This window comes from Oncorhynchus keta, chromosome 7 (assembly GCF_023373465.1).
Source record: "Oncorhynchus keta strain PuntledgeMale-10-30-2019 chromosome 7, Oket_V2, whole genome shotgun sequence".
In the NCBI taxonomy this organism is placed as follows: Eukaryota; Metazoa; Chordata; class Actinopteri; order Salmoniformes; family Salmonidae; genus Oncorhynchus; species Oncorhynchus keta.
This window is the reverse complement of record NC_068427.1, coordinates 47,555,742-47,582,406: the sequence shown is the minus strand read 5'-3', so window position 1 is coordinate 47,582,406 and position 26,665 is coordinate 47,555,742. Positions and strand designations below refer to the sequence as shown.

General features: G+C 43.0%; 2 protein-coding genes across 6 annotated transcripts in view; one reads left to right on the top strand and one right to left on the bottom strand.

Annotated features, from left to right (window-relative positions):
- The window catches only part of LOC118375224 (trace amine-associated receptor 8c-like), a 121,829-nt gene that overhangs the window by 1,063 nt on the left and 94,101 nt on the right, over positions 1-26,665 (top strand). For 2 of the 5 annotated variants that reach the window (XM_052523030.1, XM_052523031.1), the window contains exon 1: positions 21,300-22,027. The exons of 2 other annotated variants lie outside the window; for them this stretch is intronic. In XM_052523030.1, the coding sequence (XP_052378990.1) occupies positions 21,362-22,027 (666 nt within the window). In that variant the 5' untranslated portion in view covers positions 21,300-21,361. Of the gene's footprint in view, positions 1-21,299; positions 22,863-26,665 lie in introns of those variants that run through there. One more of the 5 variants, XM_052523029.1, reaches the window with a different exon arrangement.
- The window catches only part of LOC127931184 (trace amine-associated receptor 13c-like), a 190,008-nt gene that overhangs the window by 91,437 nt on the left and 71,906 nt on the right, over positions 1-26,665 (bottom strand). The gene's annotated exons all lie outside the window — the stretch shown is intronic.

Here is a 26,665-nt window from a genome sequence, read left to right as displayed (position 1 = left end):
CTGTTTTGTCTTATATTGTCTTGTCATTATGCTTTCCCTTCTGTTCGTTTCCCCCTGCTGGTCTTATTAGGTTCGTTCCCTTTTTTCTCTCTCCTTCCCTCTCTCTCTCTCTCTATAATAGAGTTCCTGCTCCCAGCTGTTTCCCATTCTCCTACTCACTCATTTAGTCTTTGCACACCTGTTCCCTATCTTGTCCTCTGATTAGAGTCCCTATTTCTCCCCTTGTTTTCCGTTTCTGTCCTGTCGGATCCTTGTATAATGTTCGCTGTGCTGTGTCTTTGTCTCGCCCTGTCTGTCTTGTCTCTTCAGATGCTGCGTGTGAGCAGGTGTCTGAGTCTACGGTCGGTGCCTTCCCGAGGCAACCTACAGTTAATGGTCGAGTCTCCAGTCTGTCCTCGTCACTACGAGTGGATTTAAGTTTTTATGTTTTGTTTTCTGCTCTGATTGTCCAGAGTATTGCTTATATCCTTTACTGGAATAAAGACTCTGTTTTCGCCAAGTCACTTTTGGGTCCTCATTCATCTGCATAACAAGATCTAGCTGGTCTGTCATAATATAATACAATAGTAGATCTAGCTGGTCTGTCGTAGTATAATAGAGACAGTAGATCTAGCTGGTCTGTCATAATATAATAGAGACAGTAGATCTAGCTGGTCTGTCGTAATATAATAGAGACAGTAGATCTAGCTGGATCTAGTAGATCTAGCTGGTCTGTCATAATATAATAGAGACAGTAGATCTAGCTGGTCTGTCATAATATAATAGAGACAGTAGATCTAGCTGGTCTGTCATAATATAATAGAGACAGTAGATCTAGCTGGTCTGTCATAATATAATAGAGACAGTAGATCTAGCTGGTCTGTCATAATATAATAGAGACAGTAGATCTAGCTGGTCTGTCGTAATATAATAGAGACAGTAGATCTAGCTGGTCTGTCATAATATAATAAGTAGAGAGCTGGTCTGTCGTAACATAATAGAGACAGTAGATCTAGCTGGTCTGTCATATTATAATAGAGACAGTAGATCTAGCTGGTCTGTCATAATATAATAGAGACAGTAGATCTAGCTGGTCTGTCATAATATAATAGAGACAGTAGATCTAGCTGGTCTGTCATAATATAATAGAGACAGTAGATCTAGCTGGTCTGTCGTAATATAATAGAGACAGTAGATCTAGCTGGTCTGTCATAATATAATAGAGACAGTAGATCTAGCTGGTCTGTCATAATATAATAGAGACAGTAGATCTAGCTGGTCTGTCGTAATATAATAGAGACAGTAGATCTAGCTGGTCTGTCATAATATAATAGAGACAGTAGATCTAGCTGGTCTGTCGTAATATAATAGAGATAGTAGATCTACCTGGTCTGTCATAATATAATAGAGATAGTAGATCTAGCTGGTCTGTCATAATATAATAGAGACAGTAGATCTAGCTGGTCTGTCATAATATAATAGAGACAGTAGATCTAGCTGGTCTGTCGTAATATAATAGAGATAGTAGATCTAGCTGGTCTGTCATAATATAATAGAGATAGTAGATCTAGCTGGTCTGTCATAATATAATAGAGACAGTAGATCTAGCTGGTCTGTCGTAAGGGGAGGGGAAGTTAGGTAGAGAGGAAGACAGCTTTTTTACAGCAGCCCTCAAATTTCCTATGGAAATATTAACATCCACAAAATGGCCTCTAGCCTAAATGGCACAGTCTCCAATGGGGGCACAATTATTTAAAAGGCCAAAGTCTCTGAAAAGCCTGTTCTTAGCATATCTAATTCTACTGTCGTGGTGTTGTATCGGTTAATGTGACGACTGCTGCTCATTGAATGATTAACGGTTTATAATTGCCTGATTAAATTAATCAGGCAATTATTAACTCATTAACCTGGGGCACCATGGAAAAATTTGTTTATTGAGTTTCTATTTCCAAAATTAACTCAAAGAATATCAGAATATCGATTTTACAACAGTCGCTAATTAATCAATTTCCTCTACAGTCTCATTCGGAATGTCGTATAATCCGGGAATCTGCACAAACCCGAGTCCCACCAATTAGTTTGTACCACACCAATTTTGGATAATTATTAGCTAAAATGATAATAAAAGATACACATACACAAAAACACAGTCTAAGCAATTGATTAGAACTTAGTATAAAGGGACAACACACTATGACGCGTGTTACCCAAAATGGGCATTTCAAAAGTAGAGAAAAAGAGAAAGTACACAAGAGAAACATACATTTGGGTGCATTTGTCAGCCATTTTAAACCTAACCTTTCCCCGAACTGCCGCTCTTATGGGTTAGAATATAATGTTGTAATTACGTGGGCCGTTTAGGCTTCTCAATGGCGCACTTCTCTGGTGCAACTCTCTGGTTGTCCACACGATGTCAGTGTCCTTTTGGCTTAGTGGTCTGATTCCTCGCCCTTGTTCTGAAAGGGGTCTTCTGAGGACAGCCAGCCCTATAGCTCAGGGCTCACAGATTAGGAATGAAAACAGTGTAGATACACGCTTCGATGGGGAGTGGAGACCAGGTGGTCCAGCTTCAATTCACCCGCTTAGATGTAGCTACTCATCCGTAGCATGGGTAGAAATGGGTTCCTTTGTCTTCAACCTCATGTGGCGTTTTGGGTTCGTTGACTACTCAGACCTTGGCTGCAGCTCGGGTCACTTAGTCTGATATGTTAATTCTTAACTCACATGTCTTATACCCTTGTGTCGGAAGTTGGCGTCTTCCGCCTTTGGGGCAATTCTTGGGCGTACCTAGTTACGAGGCAAGGTCTAGATTTTACTAAAATCCAATTTTAGACAACTAACTTCACATTTCATCTTTACCAAAACATTCTCTTTGATTTGGACATTTTCCACACAACGTACAATGTATAAACATCAAGCACATATTAGGAAAACTCTTAAAGTTACAACCTTTTTGTAATAACGGCGTCCTTTGGCTTTTAATAACATGACAAAAATGACATTAATTTTCCTATTCCATCTATCATCTTTGTGGCTGACGTAACCCCTTGTCCCAAAGTGCATTTATTGCATGATAATGTTCTCTATAGTTCTCCATACTGAGTGGACAAAGGAATTTGGTCTCCTGCCTTAGATTTACAATTGGTGTGAGGTGTCATAAATCCCCACATCTTCCTATCCCTTGAGATCCCTTCTCCTCTGGTGGGGGTGAGATCTCTCTGCAGGATTGTGGGCATTGGTAACCTGAACCAAGCAGGACAGTCATGACACTACCCTGCAGAAAAGGCATGGCTTAGGGGCCGCCCCACGAGGGAGGTACATAGATAGTCGGAGACAGTCCATGGCCGCTTCATGGAATGCAATTCGGGTGGGGGAGGGCCCTCTAACTCAGCTGGTGCAGGGCAGCTTGTCCCCATCCTTAGAAGCTGAGTGTAATGCCAGAGGTTGGCTGATGCTGAAGCTGGTGGCTCTCCTACTGTGGCGGACAAATTGGTATGCTGGCCACAACTGTTATTGGCAGATCACTGGCTGCGGCTGGTGACTCTTTCACCACTGCTGAAAGTGATGACTCCCATGGTGGAGCTTGTGGGGACCCCTGGGCGAGGATCATCAGGGATCTGGAGGCAGCTAGAAACATCAGGCCCCCAGGTAAGGGAATTGTCGTTCCCCATGTCGGGAGCTGACGGCCTAGCAGGGCAGGGGACTTGGAACCCACTACTAAATCTGAGGACTGCAAGCCAGGTATAGTGGGAGGCCGCAAAACTAGCCAAGCAGGGAACTACTATAGGCTAGTGCTAATATAGGTGACTGGGTGCAGGCTGAGGGCTGTGAACTGTCTAACTGCACACCTAGAGGAGCAGATAACTCTGGGTATAGCGAGACAGGAGACCCAAGGCCTAGAACTAGGGCAGGTGGTTTGGCATGTAGCAATGAGGGAGCTGACTGCTTAAACCTATAGCATGGCAGAGCAGTGGACTGAGGGCAGACTACAGCTGGAGACAGTGAGAACGACTCTGAATCTGCCAGGGGAAATGACTCTGAACTTGACAGGGAGAACGACACTAGACCTGCCAGGAAGAATGACTCTGAACCTGATAGGGAGAATGACTCTGGAGACCAATGACCTAGTGTAGCTGGAGACCAATAACCTAGTGCAGCTGGAGACCAATGACCTAGTGCAGCTGGAGACTAAGGACATAGTGTAGCTGGAGGCCAATGACCTACTGCAGCTGACCTAGAGCCAGATGACCTAGTGTAGCTGGAGTCCAATGACCTAGTGCAGCTGGAGGATATTGACCTAGTGCAGCTGGAAACCAATGACTTAGTGCTAGGTACTGAGGGCTAACGAGTGTTGAGAACTGAGAACCTTGCACAGGTAACTTATGGCTCAGCAAGGCAGGAGGCCCTAAGGATGGTGGGATGACTATGTCTGCAGACTGTGAGTCTAATATGATGCACTTGGGGCCTAGCAAGACAGGAGGCTTTAACCCTGGTGGGGTAGGCAACTGCCTAACAACTAAGGTAGGGGTCTGCAATCTGTGCAGGGCAAGAGACTGCAGACCTGCAGACGGAGAAGCTAACTAATGGCCTAGCATGGCAGGGGCTCAACGCCTGGTGGGATAGGGAACTGTCGAACAACTCATGTAAGGGGTTACAATCTTAGCTGGGCAGGATACTGCAGACCTGCAGACGGGGCAGCTAACTTATGGCCTAGCATGATAGGATACACTAGACCTACTTGATGGTCAGAACATACTTGGCCTACTGGGAAGGTAGGGGACTATTAACCTGACCCTAACAGGAAGGAAGGGAACCGGGAAAGAGGGAAACTCTCACCCTACAAGGAAGGAAGGGAACTCTGACCTTACCAGGAAGGAGGGGAACTCTGACCTTACCAGGAAGGAAGGGAACTCTAACCCTACAGGGAAGGATGTGATCTCTGACCCTACCATGGAGGCAGGATACACTGGACCTACTTGAGGCGCAGGACACTCAGAGCCTGGTCCCTTTACACCTGCCAGGCAGCCCCGAAACAGTATCTCTAACCCTACAGGGTGAGACAGGAACTCTAACCCTACTGGGTGAGACAGGGACTCTAACCCTACCGGGTGAGACAGAAACTCTAACCCTACCTGTTGAGACAGGAACTCTAACCCTACCGGGGGAGACAGGAACTCTAACCCTACCGGGTGAGACAGAAACTCTAACCCTACCGGTTGAGACAGGAACTCTAACCCTACCGGGTGAGACAGGAACTCTAACCCTACCGGGTGAGAGAGGAACTCTAACCCTACCGGGTGAGACAGAAACTCTAACCCTACCGGTTGAGACAGGAACTCTAACCCTACCGGGTGAGACAGGAACTCTAACCCTACCGGGTGAGAGAGGAACTCTAACCCTACCTGGTGAGACAGAAACTCTAACCCTACCGGTTGAGACAGGAACTCTAACCCTACCGGGTGAGTCAGAAACTCTAACCCTACCGGAAAGGAAATGAGCTGGACAACTAGGTCAGGGGAAACATCAGGGGTGAATTTTGTTGGTTCACCTCAAGGGAATTGGAGCTCCTGACATTCTGGCAGACGCAACGTAGACTCCAGCTGAGTGGGGGGGGGGCCTGAGTGATGGATATCTGTTAGGACAGGAGGTCCTGGACTCGTGTCTCTCAGTGGAGAAGATCGGCGACTCGGGAGTCCCGGCAGTGTTGAGGCCTATATATTTTTACTTTTATATTTGTGTGTATTGTTGTGAATTGTTAGATACTACTGCACTGTTGGAGCTAGGAACCAAAGCATTTCACTACACCCGCAATAATGTCTGCTAAATATGTTTATGTGACCAATAAAATGTGATTTTGAATTGATTTGGAAGTGTATTAAAGGTAGTAACCCTTGAAACATAATGTTCAGCTAATTTATGGATTTGGATATTGGTTCCCTTACCCTGTAAACAGTCTATAAACTGCTCTTAGTCTGTGTGACTCTGACATTGCTCATCCAAATATTCTTAATTCCATTTCTTTACTTAGATTTCTGTATATTATGTATTTGTTGTTAATTGTTAGATTACTTGTTAGATATTGCTGCACTGTCAGAACTAGATGCACAAGCATTTCGCTACACCCACAACAACATCTGCTAAACGCCTGAACGTGACCAATAAAATTTGATTTGATCTGATTCCTAATGAGTGACTGCCATCCACACTTTGGTTTTCATTGCCAACAAACACAAATATTAGCATTTTTAGACAAACACATTACTTCCGTCAGCACACTACCACAACAGTATGGTTCTTAGAGAGCATATTACATCAGCAAAAGTCAACCTGTGCTCTGCGAATGAGGTCTAAAACTCTAAGGAATTCCACCAATTAAACGTGTTACTCCAGGGACCTAATAAGGCCCTAAAACAGCATAAACATTCAAAGTGAACCTAAGTACAGCTCTATTGTCATTTGTGTGAGTATAACTTCCATTAGGCCTCAGCCTCAGTACAACCCTCACCCCTGAACTTGTCTTCCCTACACAGGTCAAGAATCCCACATCTGAATCATGACTCACAGGAGGGATCTGAACAATGGTATCCTGAGTGGAAAACCAACATCTTAACCAATAGTCCAAGAGGAAAGTTACTCTTGGACACAAGGTGGCACTGATTTAGAAGTACCAGGCAGAGCTACCTCATGATGAGAGCATGAGTCTGACTCTCCTCTGGTACACATGATCTATTTTAGTCATATTGCAGATAAGGGGGGTGTTGTGGCATTAATCAAGATACTCATGAAGAGGTAGGTTTTCAGCCTAAACCTCCCCTAAACTCACTCAAGTCTCAATCCTATACCCTCTCTATAGTGTTTCTGACAAATAACAAGACATTTTCACAAGTAGAGAACTGAATTTACATTTTTTATATAGCCTCTCTGAGTTGGCACATCTTAATTTCATGGGTCATGTGCTTTTTGGACGCCTTTCTCTGCATGTTGAACGAGTTGATTGCTGAAATCGATGGCACCAACTAAACAGACTATTTCGGATATAAAGAAGGATTTTATCTAACAAAACGTCCATTCATGTTGTAGCTGGGACACTTGGGATTGCAAATAGAGAGAGATCTTCAAAAGTAAGTGATTTATTTAATCACTATTTGTGCTTTTGTGAAGCCTGTGCTGGATGAAAAATATGTTGATGTGGGGCGCCGTCGTATTGTAAATCGGACAACGCAGTTAGATTAACAATAATTTAAGCTTTTAAATTATATAAGATATTTGTATGTTCATGAATGTTTAATGTTATGATTATTTATTTGAATTGCGCTCTCTCCAATTTCACTGGAAGTTGTCGGCTGGTGTCCCGCGAGCGGAACGCCTATCCCTAGAACCAGTTAATGTAGTTTATGTAGTTCCCGCCCATCAAATCCCCTCATGCACCTGTGGTTTTGGGGTTTTCCAGGCTCCAGAGGCACAATCTATTACATTATTACATTACATTAATACATAATATACCATCTGCTCCAAGTTGGACATCCGGAATGCCTACCATCTGGTACCGACCTGGGAAGGGGATGAGTTGAAGACCGCATTTAACACAGCTAGCGGGCACTGCAAATACCTGGTGATGCCATCTGGCCTGACAAACGCTCCTGCTGTGTTCCAGGCCCTGGTAAACAACGTTCTCCAGGACATGTTGAACTGGTTCATATTCTTCTACCTTGATGACATCCCCATGTTTTCCCACTCGGCTCAAGAACATGATCTCCATATCAGATAAGTCCTCCAGCTGTATGTCAAAGCAGAAAAATGTGAATTCCATCGCTCCACCATCTCCTTCCTGGGGGTACATATTAGCTGCAGGAAACATCAGGATGGATACTGAAAAGGTGAGAGCGGTGGTGGATTGGTTGCAACCCAACTCCAAAGTGTAGCTGCAACGCTTCCAAGGGTTCGCCAAATGTCTTCCTCCCATAAATCCGGGGCTACAGCACCCAGGCTTCCCCCTGTCAGCACTCACCTCCCAATTTCCTGTGTATGTGGTCTCCAGATGCAGACCAGGCGTTGTTGGAACTCAAACACCAATTAACTTCCTCCCCTTCCTAATCCATCCAGATCTGTATGGGCAGTTCGTGGGGAGGACAACGCTTCAGACGTCGGAGTGGGGGCTGTCCTGTCCAGTGTTTGGCCCAAGACCAAAAGCTGCATCCTTGCGCTTTCCTTCCCCATCGTATGAAACTCACACAAAGTCAAAAATCTCATGGCTCAATCTCAAATGCGTTCTCGAACATGTGAACTTTCATGTGCCTACTTGGTTCAGCCACAGAAAAACACCACAACCATCCTGCTCGCCATGATTGGCTGAGATAATGAGTGGGCTGGACATGCCGAGAGATGAGTTTGGATTGGTCTGCCATATAGCACACTACTGTCAATTTGAGCTGGTCTGTATGTCTAGTTAATATCCCTAAGGTGGCTTTTATTTTTTGTTATCGCGTATTAAAACTGCATAAGCCAATTTTAAAGTGTACTGTTAGCTAGCTAACGTTAGCTGGTTGGCTGGCTCGCTAACGTTATGTGTAAGCTCCCCACTTTCTGGGGTCAGTGGAATTTGAGTATGATAGCTATTGAGATGGAGAAAACACCTGTCTCTGGATTACATCTTCAAACTAAGGGCAACAATGGCATCCGGCAGGAGATGTGTCCATCAAGGACGTAAGATAGTCTAGCTAGCTACAATTTCAGATATTTCACCTTTCAAATGTTTCCATAAAGTGGTTTCATTTCAAGTTAACTTCTTCGATATAAGGGGCGCTTTTTAATTTTTGGATAAAAAAACGTTCCCGTTTTAAACAAGATGTTTTGTCACGAAAAGATGCTCGACTATGCATATAATTGACGGCTTTGGAAATAAAACACTCTGACGTTTCCAAAACTGCAAAGATATTCTCTGTGAGTGCCACAGAACTAATGCTACAGGCGAAACCGAGATGAAATTTCATACAGGAAATGCCCCAGATTTTGAATGCGCTGTATTCCAATGTCTCCTTATATGACTGTGAATGCGCCAGGAATGAGCATACACTTTCTGTCGTTTCCCTAAGGTGTCTGCAGCATTGTGACATATTTGTAGGCATATCATTGGAAGATTGACCATAAGAGACTACATTTACCAGGTGTCCGCTTGGTGTCCTCCGTCGAAATTATTGCGCAATCTCCAGCTGCGTGCACTTTTCACTTTTCATTTGGTTCAGATGAGAAAGGCAAATGCCACGAATGATTTATCATCAAATAGATATGTGAAAAACACCTTGAGGATTGATTCTAAACAATGTTTGCCATGTTTCTGTCGATATTATGGAGTTAATTTGGAAAAAAGTTTGGCGTTGTAATGACTGAATTTTCGTTTTTTTTTTTTCTGAGCCAAACGTGATGAACAAAACGGAGCGATTTCTCCTACACAAATAATATTTTTGTAAAAACTGAACATTTGCTATCTAACTGAGAGTCTCCTCATTAACTCTTAGGGAGGCTGCGAATTTTCACAGCTTTTTGTTGACAGTACCCCCCAAAAAAACTAAACCTATAGGGGAGGGTCTGGGTGGGTGTCTGTCTGCGGTGGCGGCTCTGGCGCAGGACGTGGACCCCACTCCACTATAGTCTTTGTCCGCCTCCTTCACCACCTCCGTGGCCTCTTTCAAGCGGCGACCCTCATAGCCGACCTCAGACCGGGGACCCTAGCAATGGGTCCCTAATGGACTGGAGATTCCGACAGCACCGGACAGGCGGGAGACTCAGGCAGCGCAGGAGTGAAGGAAGACTCCGGCAGCGCAGGACAGGCGGGAGACAAGCTCTATTATTATAACACTTTATATGAACATATTTGTTGTGGCCAGATTACTGGCCAGAAAGGTATTTTCAAAAGAGGCAGCCAATGTGTATGGTGTTAAAACTGTACATGCAAATAAGTCTGAGAAAAAAGCAGCAAATACTATATCGATTGTGGTTTTCAACTTTCTCATTTGTTGTATTCTATTTTCTACTCTCGTTCTTTTGTAGTTTTTAAGTGACAATTTCTCATTGGTCTTCTGCCACTAACTAATTATTTTATCAATCCAACCATTTATGTTTCCTTTTATGTATGGTTCAAATTGACAGCTAAACATGTCTTAACTCTGACCTTAAGGCGTTCATTGTTCCTATGTTTATATATATATATATATATATATTCCCAGGTCATTCTGGTTATGAACAGTACCACTACTCTCACTACATCACTGCTGCTTGGTCAGGGGTCACACCAGAGCAGCTCTGTCAGATGCTGTTGAGTCTGAATGGATATAGAGATTAGTAAGACTTTATAATAAACCATTTATAATGGATTAGTAAATATTTTATTCATCGTTCATTTAACATTACTCCCAGATTTGTTTTAGTAAGCAAATTATTCAATAATATATAAAAACTTTTATGGTATGCATTCATGTTTTCTAAGATCATTCATAAGATGTTTAATAAATGTCCTTACAAACCATGTACAAATCATTTGTAAAGTATTTTTGAAGTCTTAAATCTAAAGTGAGGACTATTTATACTTTATAAGTGTTTTGAGTGACCAGTGTAATTTATCACAAAAATATGGACATGTTGTGGTAGTGTGCTGAAGAAGTAACATGTTTTGTCTGAATATGCTAACATTTGTGTTTGCTGGCCTTGACTACCACAACCAAAACATGGATGTAGTTGTCACTCATTAGAGCAGTTCACAGACTGCTTACAGGGTAATGGAACAAATATAACCTCTTAAGACTCTAGGGGCAGTATTTCATTTTTGGATAAAAAGACGTGCCCGTTTTAAGCGCAATATTTTGTCACGAAAAGATGCTCGACTATGCATGGAATTGATAGCTTTGGAAAGAAAACACTCTGACGTTTCCAGAACTGCGAACTCACTGTGAGTGCCCTAGAACACAAGCTTTAGGCAAAACCAAGATGTTACTGCAACCAGGAAATGAACAGGATTTCTGAAGCTACGTTTTGCATTGTCTCCTTATATGGCTGTGAATGCCCCAGGAATGAGCCTACCCTTTCTATCGTTTCCCCAAGGGGTCTGCAGCATTGTGACGTATTTGCAGGCATATCATTGGAAGATTGACCATAAGAGACTACATTTGCCAAGTGTCCGCACGGTGTCCTGCGTGGAAATTGGTGCGCAAAACTCAGCTGCTGGTATTTTTCCATGGGATTCTGAGAAAAACCATGCTTCCACGAACGGCATATCAATGAAGAGATATTTGACAAAACACCTTGAGGATTGATTCAAACAACGTTTGCCATTGTTTCGGTCGATATTATGGAGTTAATTCGGAAAAAAGTTTGATGTTTAGGTGACAGAATTTTCGGTTCGTTTCGGTAGCCAAATGTGTAGTAACAAAACGGAGCGATTTGTCCTACACAAAGAATCTTTCAGGAAAAACTGGACATCTGCTATGTAACTGAGAGTCTCCTCATTGAAACATCTGAAGTTCTTCAAAGGTAAATTATTTTATTTGATTGCTTTGCTGGTTTTTGTGAATATGTTGCGTGCTAAATGCTATGCTAAATGCTAAGCTAGCTATCAACACTCTTACACAAATTATTGATTGTCTATGGTTCAAAAGCATATTTTGAAAATCTGAGATGACAGTGTTGTTAAGAAAAGGCTAAGCTTGAGAACAGGCATATTTATTTCATTTCATTTGCGATTTTCAGAAATCGTTAACGTTGCGTTATGGTAATGAGCTTGAGCAGAAGTCACGATCCCGGATCCGGGATGGGGAGTTCTAAGTTAAATACATAATTTAACTGAACATTACTTTTAAAGGGTTACTACCTTGAGAAATGACGTTCTAGTCCTGCCAGCCCATGTCCTTGAAGTCGATGTAGAGGCGGCGGGGCCTACACGCGTTTCTGGACAGTAGTGGAGAAGATGGAAAGTTTTTAAGTTCCTCGGCGTACATGTTAATCGATGGACTTTGTCATTGACCTTCCCCTCCAAGGGGAACACCACCGTTTTCATCATTGTGGACCGGTTTCCCAAAGCTTGTCGCGTCCTTCCTCTGCCTTGGCTCCCGTCGGCCATGCAAACCGCGCAGGCTCTTTGACTCACGATCTTCGGGTACTACGTGATCCCAGAGGACATTGAGTCAGACCGTGCCCTCAGTTCACCTCACGTGTATGGAAGGCGTTCATGGAACGCCTGGGGGTCAAGGTCAGTCTCACCTCCGGGTACCGTCCTCAAGCAAATGGGCAGGTGGAGAGGGTCAATAAGGAAGTGGGCATGTTCCTGAGGTATACTGTCAGGACCGGCTGGGGGAGTGGGCAGATTTTCTACCCTGGGCTGAGTACAAGCAGAATTCCCTTCGCCACTCCTTCACTAAACTCACTCCTTTCAAGTGTGTGTTGGGATATCAGCCAGCCCAGGCACCTTGGCATCCGAGTCAGACCGAGGACCCAGCGTGGAAGAGTGGTTTCGGCATGCTGAGGAAATCTGGAACGCTGTGCACACTCGTCTCCAGCGGGCCGTGCGTCAGCACAAGGAACAGGCCAACCGCCACTGCAGTGAGGTGCCTGGTTTCTCTCCAGGAGACCCGGTCTGGCTCTCGTGTTACTGCTGCTCATTCAGTTCACCCGTTCAGGAGGTCTACATCATCAAATGGATCATTACCACCAACCACAGACTGTTTTGTCTCATTACGCACACCTGGTTCCCATTCCCCCTGATATGAATGTATAAATACGGGCCCTCTGTTCCCCATTGCCCTTGTTGATTATTGTTCCATGTCCGTTGGTCTTGTGAGAACCTGTGCTCTGTTGTATTGGCTTGCTTGTTAATGTGTTAGTTTGCACTTGTTATTATGGGTCTCGTCCCGTGTAGTTATTAGAGGTTTACACCTCACTCTTTGTTTGGGTTAGAGCCCTGTGTTATAATTATATATGTTTGTTTTGGGCTTCATCTCCGTCAAGTCCATGACGTACACTATTTTGGGTAGAGAAATAAAACTCACCTTTTCGTATTCCTGCGCCTGTCTCCAATCATTATGCAACGTTACAATATTATCTAAATATTTGCAATACAACACTTCCTTATGTCTTTGTAAATAGTTGACAAATAATAGTATTTGTGAATTAAATGTTAGATATATTTCCTTAATCATTGTGTAATTATTATTTTAACACTGTCACGCCTACTCCCGCTAACCAACAGTCCTGGCAACCCACGTTGCACACACCTGGCATCCATCGGGGTCAGGGTGTGATTTGGGTGGGCATTCTATGTTCATTTTTCGGTGTATTTATTTCTTTGTTTTGGCCGGGTATGGTTCTCAATCAGGGACAGCTGTCTATCATTGTCTCTGATTGGGAACCATACATAGGCAGCACTTTTCCCCACCTGTCTTTGTGGGTAGTTTACTTTGTTTATGTCACATAGCCTTGAGCTTCACGGTTTGTTTTGTAGTGTTTACAGTTTTGTTCGGCGTCTATTCTAATAAAGAGAATATGTACGCTCACCACGCTGCACCTTGGTCCTCTTCATTCAACAGTCGTGACAGTTAGAGACATCATAGCCCTGTTAAGCTTCACGGCCGTTTTGTATTGTTTATTGCTTTTGTTCGCAAGATTCTAATAAAAAGGTATATGTACGCTCACAACACTGCACATTGGTCCGCTTCTTACGATGCCCGTGACAGAACTACCCACCACAAAAGGACCAAGCAACATGGTAAAAAGGAGGACTGGACATAGGATGACATCCTGGATGGCAAAGGATCCTGGACATGGAAGCAGATCCTGGCCGGAAGGGATCGCCTTCCATGGGAACAGGTTGAAGCAGCCAGGAAGGCGGACGCAGCTGGTAAAGGGGCCCATCGTTATGAGGGAGCACGGCTGGCAAGGGAGCCCGAGAGGCAGACCCGCCAAAACATTTGGGGGATTACACGGGGAGATTGTCAGAGTCGGGTTATAGACCTGAGCCAACTCCCAGTGCTTACCGTGGTGAGAAGTTTGGTACTGGTCTGGCACCATGTTATGCGGTGGAGTGCACGGTGTCTCCAGTGCGCTTTCACAGCTCGGGGGCTACAGCCCAGCTCCACGCATCTGCCAGGCTAGGGTGAGCAACCAGCCAGAAAGGATGGTGCGGCTCAGCACGCCTGGTCTCCAGTGCTTCTCGTCGACCCAGGATATCCTGCGCCGGCTCTGCACACTGTGTCTCCGGTACGTCTGCACAGCCCAGTGTATCAGGTGCCTCCGCCAAGAACAACGCCTCCAATATGTCTCACCAGCCTTGTGAATCCTGTGCCTGCACACAGAACCAAGCCTCCAGTGATGATCAATGGCAAGAAGCCTCCAGTGATGATCCATGGCACGAAGCACCCAGTGATGATGCATGGCACGAAGCCTCCAGTGATGATCCATGGCAAGAAGCCTTCAGTGATGATCCATGGCAAGAAGCCTCCAGTGATGATGCATGGCACGAAGCCTCCAGTGATGATCCATGGCAAGAAGCCTTCAGTGATGATCCATGGCATGAAGCCTCCAGCGATGGCCTCCAGTCCGGAGCCCCAGCGACGGTCTCCAGTCCGGAGCCATCAGCAACGGTCTCCAGTCCGGGGTCCGCAGCGAGGGTGCCCAGTCCGGGGCCCGCAATGAGGGTGCCCAGTCCGGGGCCTGCAACGAGGGTGCCCAGTCTGGGGCTCGCAACGAGGGTGCTTAGTCCGAGGCCCACAGAGAGTGTCCCCAGTCCGGGGTCGGCGGCGAGGGTCCCCACACCAGAGGCGCTACCAAAGTGGGGTGAGCCAGAGGTGGAGCGGGGTCTACGTCCCGCACCAGAGCCACACCGCGGATAGATGCCCACCCGGACCCTCCCCTATAGGTTCAGGTTTTGTGGCCAGAGTCCGCAACTTTGGAGCGTGGTACTGTTACGCCCTGACCTGGGAGAGCCTTTTTATGTCTCTATTTTGGTTTGGTCAGGGTGTGATTTGAGTGGGCATTCTATGTATTGTTTTCTATGTTTCTTTATTTCTATGTTTTGGCTGGGTATGGTTCTCAATCAGAGACAGGTGTATATCTCTGATTGGGAATCATACTTAGGTAGCCCTGTTTCCCTGCTTCAGTGTGGGTAATTGTCTTTGTTAGAGGCATCATAGCCCTGTTAAGTTTCACGATCGGTTTGTATAGTTTATTGTTTTTGTTGGTTACATTCTAATTAAAAGGAATATGTACGCTCACCATGCTGCACCTTGGTCCGTTTCTTACGACGCCCCTGACATCCAGATGGTTGATGAACATAGTCATCTACTCCACCAACACAACGACCACCAGCGAGGTTCTCCATTCCTCTGACGGAGAGCCTCCTACCACTGGTCGTCACAGTGAGCCAGTCTCCCAGGCATCCCCAGCCGTCCGCCCAGGTCAGCGATGCCAGACTGTCCATTCTGGAGAAGTATGACAGTATTCCATCGAAATGTTGTGGCTTCCCACTACAGTGCTTCCTCTATTTCACCTGTCAGACGTGAGCCATCACCACCGAAAGATCCAAGGTTGCTGCTGTCATTTCTCTGCAGACCGGACGGTCGTTGGAATTGGCTATGACAGTCTGGGAGAGAGGAGAGGAGCTGAGCAGAGTTTCTATGAGAGGGGCATAGCTCTGTTCAGGGCGGTCTTTGACCATCCTCCAGAGGTCCAAGAGGGAATTGAGACATTTTTCCTACTCCAGCAAGGTGCCCAGACCACTGTGGAGTACGCCCTCACCTTTCGGACTGTGGCAGCCTCCAGCGGATGTCATGAGCCGGTGCTCCACACTCTATTTCACGTTGGACTGCTTGAAGATATCCAGACAGAGTTGGCATGTCGGGATGACAACATATCCTTGGACGCTCTCACCATGATGGCCTTCCGTCTGGATAACCGTCTTCAGGAACGCCGGTGTCCACCTCACCTTTGCTGTATTGGTTTTGTTCACTTTCAGTACGCTTCTCCTGTTTTGTTAAACCTGCTTGTTCTCATCATTAAACGTACCTTCTGCCCCTGCTTCCATACTCCAAGTGTATACGTTACAACCATTGATATGTTCCAGTCCATTATCACACCTTAAATCTCTTCTTATTGTGAGAAATTACACAGGTCACTCAAAACATTGATTCATTGTTTCAAAGTACAAATATCTCTCACTTTAGATTAGGGACTGCAAAAATATTTTTATTTGTAAATGGTTTACATATAAAACACTGTAAATGCCTTAAAACGGGTAATTTACTGAACATTAAAATAACGTGTTAACAAATTAGGTCATAAATATTAATGCCCCAAAAATGAAATTCACACAATCAGAGGATTTTGTGCAAGGTATGTTTGGTGTTACAATAGAGTAGTTCGACTCTACTATAGATAGTCCTTGTGCCCAGGGTCTGGGGGCTACCGGTGAAGCTGTTGATATCAGGTATGAAGGTCAAGGCAGGCAGGCACAGAGGCAGGGCAGGCAAAGGTCAAAACCAGGAGGGCGAGAAAAAGAGAGACTGGGAGAAGCAGGAGCTGAAGCAAAATATCTGGTTGACAAACAAGACGAATTGGCAACAGACAAACAGAAAACACAAGTATAAATACACAGGGGATAATGGAGAAGATGGCCGACACCTAACAGATCATGGTGTGACAGAGAGAGATTGTCAGGATTTGGCCAGGGTTGTTCCGGTTTTTGGTCACTAGATGCCCCCATTGTGCCTTTTGACCTTTTGTTTTCCCTTGATCCCCATTATTATTTGCACCTGTGCCTCGTTTCCCCTGATTGTATTTAAACCCTTTGTTTTCCTCTGTTCTTTGCTCTGTGTTTGTATGTTAGCACCCAGCCCTAGTACTCTGAGAACTCTTGTTGATCCCGGTGGACTCTCTTGTGGAATTCTGTTTTTTGTTCTTGTTTGTTTTTTTTTTTTTAGTATCTTTTGAGGCTTTTTGTGCTTTACCTTCCACCTTGTGGATTTACCTTTTTGTCTTGGAGGATTACCTTTGTTCTTGTAGGATTACGTTTGAGGTTGTGGAGTTACATGTTTTCCTGAAGAGCTTCACTTTTTACTTCATTAAATACACCGTCTCAAGTACTGCTGTGTCTGCTTCATCGTCTGGGTTCTGCCGACTAATCGTGGCTCAGTTGGTTAAGTGACTGTTTCTCACTCCGGAGACCCGGGTTTGTAACCGGGTCCTGACAGAGATCTAACTTGATTAAATGGCTAATCGTGAATTATTCCTAAAGAGTTGTTATTTTTGTGTGAAATGTCCTTTTAGAAGTGCGTTGGAGATAATTGACACAACTAAATGAATTGGAAAATACATTTAGTCTTTTGCTGTTTAAATCAGAGAAAACAACACACCAGAAATCAACATTACTGGGTGATTGGGTCAGAATACAGTGTTGTTGTTCTGCCTAACAAATAGTATTTGTTCCAATGATCTAACTGAGACAAAGTTTCCCTCAACTTAAATAAGTATAGTTCATAATTCAGTTCAGATGGACATTTCAAAACGTCTATGGAATGTTCATATGGAATGCCACTATTCATTTTGTCTGCTAAAGTGCAAACCCCATAAGGCCCTTCAAAGGAAAAAAGCAGTAACTATGTAATTTATTTTACCGCAAAATCATACTTATTTTTCTGTCTATGCAGTACTTTCTGATTCACCAGTATATATTCGGATCCGGAAACGAGTACCACATTAATCAGATAATATACCTGGCCGTTGAAACAGATCAAATTCATAGCGTTTTGCCTTTGTAGTGCTTAATCAACTTAATAATTCAGTTCAGATCAACATTTTTATAGTCTATGGAACGTTCCTATGGAATGCCACTATTTTGATTACATTTGCTATTAGAATGTACACCATAAACTTATGCTATTTCATCAACTTCCCTACTGTCAAATTTCCTAAACACTGACCAGCTGACATCTCGCCACATGCCGTCATCACTCCTGAGGTTGTGGAATATGGTCCAAACTGAGCACTGACATCACCTAAACCAGTTAGTCTGCACATGTATTATCTAACAAGAGAATTCTCTTTGATTATAATCACAGCCGTATATATCCCCCCCCCTAGCAGACACATCGATGGCTCTGAAAAAACTGTATTTAACTCTTTGCAAACTGGAAACCATTTATCTGGAGGCTGCATTCATTGTAGCTGGGGATTTTAACAAAGCTAATCTGAAAACAAGACTCCCTAAAATTTATCAGCATATCGATTGCGCAACCAGGGGTGGAAAAACATTGGATCATTGTTACTCTAACTTCCGCGACGCATATATAGCCCTGCCCCGCCCCCTTTCGGAAAAGCTGACCACGACTCCATTTTGTTGATCCCTGCCTACAGACAGAAACGTAAACAAGAGGCTCCCACGCTGAGGTCTGTCCAACGCTGGTCCGACCAAGCTGACTCCACACTCCAAGACTGCTTCCATCACGTGGACTGGGACATGTTTCGTATTGCGTCAGATAAAAATATTGACGAATACGCTGATTCGGTGTGCGAGTTCATTAGAACGTGCGTTGAAGATGTCGTTCCCATAGCAACGATAAAAACATTCCCTAACCAGAAACCGTGGATTGATGGCAGCATTCGCGTGAAACTGAAAGAGCGAACCACTGCTTTTAATCAGGGCAAGGTGTCTGGTAACATGACGGAATACAAACAGTGCAGCTATTCCCTCCGCAAGGCTATCAAACAAGCTAAGCGTCAGTACAGAGACAAAGTAGAATCTCAATTCAACGGCTCCGCCACAAGAGGCATGTGGCAGGGTCTACAGTCAATCAGGGACTACAAGAAGAAACCCAGCCCAGTCACGGACCAGGATGTCTTGCTCCCAGGCAAAGTAAATAACTTTTTTGCCCGCTTTGAGGACAATACAGTGCCACTGACACGGCCTGCAACGAAAACATGCGGTCTCTCCTTCACTGCAGCCGAGGTGAGTAAGACATTTAAACGTGTTAACCCTCGCAAGGCTGCAGGCCCAGACGGCATCCCCAGCCACGCCCTCAGAGCATGCGCAGACCAGCTGGCCGGTGTGTTTACGGACATATTCAATCAATCCCTATACCAGTCTGCTGTTCCCACATGCTTCAAGAGGGCCACCATTGTTCCTGTTCCCAAGAAAGCTAAGGTAACTGAGCTAAATGACTACCGCCCCGTAGCACTCACTTCCGTCATCGTGAAGTGCTTTGAGAGACTAGTCAAGGACCATATCACCTCCACCCTACCTGACACCCTAGACCCAGTCCAATTTGCTTACCGCCCAAATAGGTCCACAGACGATGCAATCTCAACCACACTGCACACTGCCCTAACCCACCTGGACAAGAGGAATACCTATGTGAGAATGCTGTTCATCGACTACAGCTCGGCATTCAACATCATAGTACCCTCCAAGCTCGTCATCAAGCTCGAGACCCTGGGTCTCGACCCCGCCCTGTGGAACTGGGTACTGGACTTCCTGACGGGCCGCCCCCAGATGGTGAGGGTAGGCAACAACATCTCCTCCCCGCTGATCCTCAACACGGGGCCCCACAAGGGTGCGTTCTGAGCCCTCTCCTGTACTCCCTGTTCACCCACGACTGCGTGGCCACGCACGCCTCCAACTCAATCATCAAGTTTGCGGACGACACAACAGTAGGTAGGCTTGATTACCAACAACGACGAGACGGCGTCAGGAAAATAACCTCAACTCAAATAACCGTCAACAAAACTAAGGAGATGATTGTGGACTTCAGGAAACAGCAGAGGGAACACCCCCTATCCCCCTATCCACATCGATGGAACAGTATTGGAGAGGGTAGCAAGTTTTAAGTTCCTCGGCATACACATCACAGACAAACTGAATTGGTCCACTCACACTGACAGCGTCGTGAAGAAGGCGCAGCAGCGCCTCTTCAACCTCAGGAGGCTGAAGAAATTTGGCTTGTCACCAAAAGCACTCACAAACTTCTACAGATGCACAATCGAGAGCATCCTGGTGGGCTGTATCACCGCCTGGTACGGCAACTGCTCCGCCCTCAACCGTAAGGCTCTCCAGAGGGTAGTGAGGTCTGCACAACGCATCACTGGGGGCAAACTACCTGCCCTCCAGGACACCTACACCACCCGATGTTACAGGAAGGCCATAAAGATCATCAAGGACATCAACCACCCGAGCCACTGCCTGTTCACCCCGCTATCATCCAGAAGGCAAGGTTAGTACAGGTGCATCAATTTTGGGACCGAGAGACTGAAAAACAGCTTCTATCTCAAGGCCATCAGACTGTTAAACAGCCACCACTAACATTGAGTGGCTGCTGCCAACACACTGTCATTGACACTGACCCAACTCCAGCCACTTTAAAAATGGGAATTGATGGGAAATGATGTAAATATATCACTAGCCACTTTAAACAATGCTACCTTATATACTGTTACTTACCCTACATTATTCATCTCATATGCATACGTATATACTGTACTCTATATCATCGACTGCATCCTTATGTAATACATGTATCACTAGCCACTTTAACTATGCCACTTTGTTTACTTTGTCTACATACTCATCTCATATGTATATACTGTACTCGATACCATCTACTGTATGCTGCCCTGTACCATCAATCATTCATATATCCTTATGTACATGCTCTTTATCCCATTACACTGTGTATAAGACAATAGTTTTGGAATTGTTAGTTAGATTACTTGTTGGTTATCACTGCATTGTCGGAACTAGAAGCACAAGCATTTCGCTACACTCGCATTAACATCTGCTAACCATGTGTATGTGACAAATACATTTGGATTTGATTTGATATGATTTGTATCATATTTCCATTGAAAAATAGCCTTTGAGTGACCAAAACATCATTCATAACATGTTTCCCCATTAAAATTCTAGGTTGAGTAAATGTTCCCTTTCTTTCATCTCTAACCATCAGTAAGTCTGAAGGACAGGCTTGGTGGGCACAGGAACATCCAATCCTGTCATACATTACATCATGCTTTCACAACTGATTTGTTTATCCAACCGTTTGTTCAATTCTGTGCTCACATGCGCACGCGTGTGTGTATATGTGTGTGTGTGTGTGTGTGTGTGTGTGTGTGTGTGTGTGTGTGTGTGTGTGTGTGTGTGTGTGTGTGTGTGTGTGTGTGTGTGTGTGTGTGTGTGTGTGTGTGTGTGTGTGTGTGTGTGTTGGCAGAGAGAAGCCTGGGAGGGGAGTGTCTGTCAGTAAATCAGGGATAAATAGAGAGGCAGAGCTCAGAGTTTGCCAGAAGGTGGACCTGACAGGGTCACACACAGGACCAAGCAGGAGCAGGACCTCAGCATTTTTCCTTTTTATTACAAATGGAGAAACATGAAGATGTTCAATACTGTTTTCAAGACGGAAACTCTTCTTGCAGAAAGGCTTTGCTATCGACATCTATCTACATAACACTGTACATCTTCTTCTCATTGATTTCAGCAGTTACAGTATTTTTGAACGTACTGGTGATCATCTCCATCTCTCACTTCAAGCAGCTCCACACTCCAACCAACCTGCTCATCCTCTCTCTGGCTGCGTCAGATCTCCTGGTGGGACTGATTGTGATACCAGTAATGACTGTAGCAATAATGGAATCATGCTGGGGTTTTGGAGAATATTTCTGTGCGTTTCATTTCTACATTACTTTTTTATGTACTTCTTTATCTCTGGGTAATTTGGTCTTGATATCTATTGACCGCTATGTTGCTGTGTGTGATCCCTTATTGTACCACTCTAAAATAACAATAACAGGAACTATCTGTTGTATATCCATTACCTGGTCTTGTTGTATCATATACGATGCTGTTATTATACAAAACTTTGTAAATGTACAGACACCCAGTAGGTGTTTAACAGAATGTGTTATTGTTGAAGGAATAACATGGGTTAATATAATGTACATTGCATTTATAATGGTTGTCCCGTGCTCTATTATTATATCGCTTTATATGAACATCTTTGTGGTGGCCAGATCACAGGCCAGAAAGGTATTTTCAAAAGAGGCTACCAGTGTGTCTGGTGTTAAAACAGAACAGAGAAATAAGTCTGAGAGAAAAGCAGCAAAAACTCTAGCTATTGTTGTTTTCACCTATCTCCTTTCTTGGATTCCATCTCTATTTATTTTCTTTGTTGTTTCTGTTATAGGTGATAATTTAATATCATATTTCACCAGTTATCCGGCACTTTTTAATTCCTTAGTTAATCCAATCATTTATGCTTTCTTTTATCCATGGTTCAAGGTGACAACTAAACTTATTTTAACTTTGAAGATAAGACGTTTATAGTTCCTATAATATGGTTCACTATTTCGGCAAACATTTGTTTGATATAGTTTTGTTCTACAATTGTTGTAATTATTTTATGTAACAATACACCAACATTATTTATCTCATTGTTGTCACGATTGATACATGGTGTTGATACAGAATGATGTGTCTGGATTAGATTGGAATGAATTGGAGAATGCATAAGCTTGTTTTATATAATACATTGTAGTCATTGTGGATTGTGCACTCCAAATACATAAGGCTGTGGTTGTTCCATGTTAATGATAAATAGTATGTAAGTGTTCTAATTGCACATTCTGAGGACGTCATGAGTCGTTCTATATGTTGTTAAACATCTCCCTCTAGTGGCTCATTTGTGACACAACGTCTTCATCAAGTGTAGAGTCGTTGAAATGAACAATACTGCATGATATCAGATAACGTCCAGGTCTAAATAACTGATGTATTGTGGAAGTAGTTGATGGTAAAATGTAAGAACATCCAATTATGGGTAACACTTTATAATAACATTCAGTAATACACCATTTGTAAGGCATTTCCAGTTTGCTCACCATTTGATATTAAGGCAACATTTGTGAAATGTTACTTAGCTCGGTATTCTCACATTTATAGATATTGGTTAACACACTAAATAGTTTCTAATGGATTAGTAAATAGTTTATTCATAATTAATTTATCAATACTACCATATTTATTTTTGTAAGCTCGTTATTCACACATTTTTAAAACAACTTTTATATTATGTAATCATGTTTCAGGAGATAATTCATCAGATGTTTAATACATGTTCTTATAAACCATTTACTAATCATTAGTAAAGTTGTTTTCCAGTCCCTAATCTAAAGTGAGGACTATTCATACTTTCTTAATACTTCATAAATGTTTGAACAGTGACCAGTGTAATTTATCACAAAAAGATGGACATGCTATTGGTAGATATTCCAGTACTACCAGATGCTCCTTAAAGATTCAAAATTACTTAGAATATATCAATAGTTAAAAAATAAGCACAAAACACAGAGAATGTTAAACAAAATATATTGAACATTTTATTTCAAAACAGTCACAGTGTTGTAATAGTGTGATGAAGGAAGTAACGTGTTTGTCTGAAAATTAGAACATTCTTGTTTGTTGGCAGTGACTGATTGCACTCATTATTATCAAATAAAATACAATTTTATTGGTTAAAAACATGTGTTTAGCAGATGTTATTGAGGGTGTTGCGAAATGCTTATGCATCTAGTTCTGACAGTGCAGCAATATCTAACAAGTAATATCTAACAATTCCACAACAAATACCTAATATACACAGATCTAAGTAAAGGACTGGAATTAAGAATATTTTAATATATGGATGAGCAATGTCAGAGTGGCACAGACAAAGATCAGTTCAGAGACTGCTTATAGGGTAAGGGAACCAATATCTAATATACTGAACATTACGTTTCAAGAGTTATTACCTTCAATATACTACAAAATCAATTAAAAATCCAATTGTATTGGTCACATACAGATGTTAAGCAGATGTAATTGCAGGTGTAGTGAAATGCTTTTGTTCCTAGCTCCAACAGTGCCGAAGTATTTAACAATTCACAACAATACACACACATATAAAAGTTAAATAATGGAATTAAGAAATATATAAATACTTGGACAAGCAATGTCTGAGTGGTTTTGACAAAAATACAGTAGAATACAGTATTTACATATGAGATGAGTAAAGCAGTATGTAAACATTATTAAAGTGACTAGTGTTCCATTATTAAAGTGACCATGTCTATGTACATAGGGCAACATCCTCTAAGATGCAGGTTTGAGTAACCGGGTGGTTGTCGGCTAGAAGCTGTTTTTCAGTCTCTCGGTCCCAGCTTTGATGCACCTGTACTGACCTCGCCTTCTGGATGATAACGGGGGGCACAGTCCGTGGCTCAGGTGGCTGATGTCCTTGATGATCTGGCCTTCCTGTGGCATCGGGTACTGTAGGTTTCCTGGAGGGCAGGCAGGGTGCTGCACAGCTTTTTTCAGGTCTCTCCACAGATGTTCGATCAGGTTCTAGTCCGGGCTCTGGCTGGGCCGTTCAAGCACATTCAGAGACTTGTCCAGAAGAAACTTCCGCATAGTCTTGGCTGTGTGATTAGGGTCGTTATTCTGTTGGAAGGTGAACCTTTGACCCCGTCTGAGATCCTGAGTGCTCTGGAGCCGGTTTTCATCAAGGATCTCTCTGTACTTTGCTCTGTTTATTTCTTCATTGTTTACGATATGCTTTACAGTGAAAGCATATATTACACCGGTCACTGTACAACACATTTATAAAGTATTAAGAAAGTATGAATAGTCCTCCCTTTATATTAGGGACTGGAAAACTACTTTACGAATGATTAGTAGATGGTTTATAAGAACATGTATTAAACATCTGATGAATGATCTTATAAATCATTACATACTATGAAAGCTGTTCATAAATGTGTGAATAAATAACTTACAAAAATAAATATGGGAGTAATTATAAATAAATGAATAAAATATTTACTAATCCATTATAGACTATTTAGTGTGTTACCCAATCTCTAAATTAATTCAGAGTAAACAGTATCTGAGAGAGCTGCTCTGGTGTGACCCCTGACCTGGCAGCAGTGATGTCGTGAGATTAGTGGTAATGTTCATACCCAGTATGTTGAGGTTGAAGTGTCTGCTGTGGTCTCATGCTCTGTTGTGTTGAATAACTAATGTATATACTGTAGTAGTTATTTATAAATGTGTGAAAACCTAGCTGAATAACATTTCACAAATGAGGCCTTAATATTAAATGGTGAACAAACTCTAAATGCCTTACAAATGGTTAATTACTGAATGTTATTATAAAGTGTTACACATAATTGCATATTCTTACATTTTCAACTACTTACACAATACAGAATTTATTTAGACCTGGACGTTTTCTGATATTATGCAGTATTGTACATTTCAACTTTACTCCACTTGATGAAGATGCTGTGTCACAATTGAGCCACTAGAGGGAGGTGTTAAACAACATATAGAACGACTCATGACGTCCTCGGAATGTACTATTAGAATGCTGACAATCCATTTATCATTAAGTAACATGAAACAACCACAGCCTTAGGTATTTGGAGAACACAATCAACAATGACTACAATGTCCTTTATAGAAGAAGCTGAAGTTTAGCTGTCACTTTGAACTATGGATAACAGAATGCATACATTATTGGATTAATTAAGGAATTAACAAGTGGCAGAAAAATGATGAAAAATTATACGAAATTATCAATTAAAAAGGAGGAAAAAAGGAAATAAATAGATTTGGAATACCAATTTAATACCAACCAATACCAACTTGGTACCTGCATATTGACAAAGCACTTATAATAACAGCATCGTGATACATGATATATATGATACAACAACACCAGGTAATGGATATACAACAGATAGTTCCTGTTATTGTTATTTTAGAGTGGTACAATAAGGGATCACACACAGCAACATAGCGGTCAATAGATGTCACGACCAAATTGCCCAGAGATAAAGTAGTACATAAAAAGGATATCCCTGCACACACATACACATACACACACAAATGAACAAATAGTAGTTAGAGATGAGAGAAAAGGTACATACACATACACACACAAATGAACAAATAGTAGTTAGAGATGAGAGAAAAGGTACATTTTCTCCGATTCATTTCAAATTGTATTTGTCACAAGCGCCGAACACGTGTGGACCTTACAGTGAACTGCTTACATACAAGCCGTTAACCAATAAGTTAAGAAAAAATAATAACAGTAACAAATAATTAACGAGCAGTAGTAAAATAATAATATTGAGGCTATATACAGGGTGTACCGGTACAGAGTAAATGGGCGGGGCACCGGTTAGTCGAGGTAATTGAGGTTATATGTACATGTAGGTCGTGTTAGAGTTACTATACATAGATAATAAACAGAGAGTAGCAGCAGCGTAAAAGAGGAGGAGGGCAATGCAAATAGTATGGGTAGCCATTTGATTAGCTGTTCAGCAGTCTTATGACTTGGGGGTAGAAGCTGTTCAGCAGTGTTTTGGATTTAGACTTGGCGGTCCGGTACCGCTTGCCATGAGGTAGCAGAGAGAACAGTCTGTGACTAGGATGGCTGGAGTCTCTGACAATTTATATGGCCTTCCTCTGACACAGCCTGGTATAGAGGTCCTGGATGGCAGAAATCTTGGCTCCAGTGATGTACTGGGCCATACTCACTACCCTCTGTAGTGCCTTGTGGTCGGAGGCCGAGCAGGTCCAATACCAGACAGTGATGCAACCAGTCAGGATGCTCTCGATGGT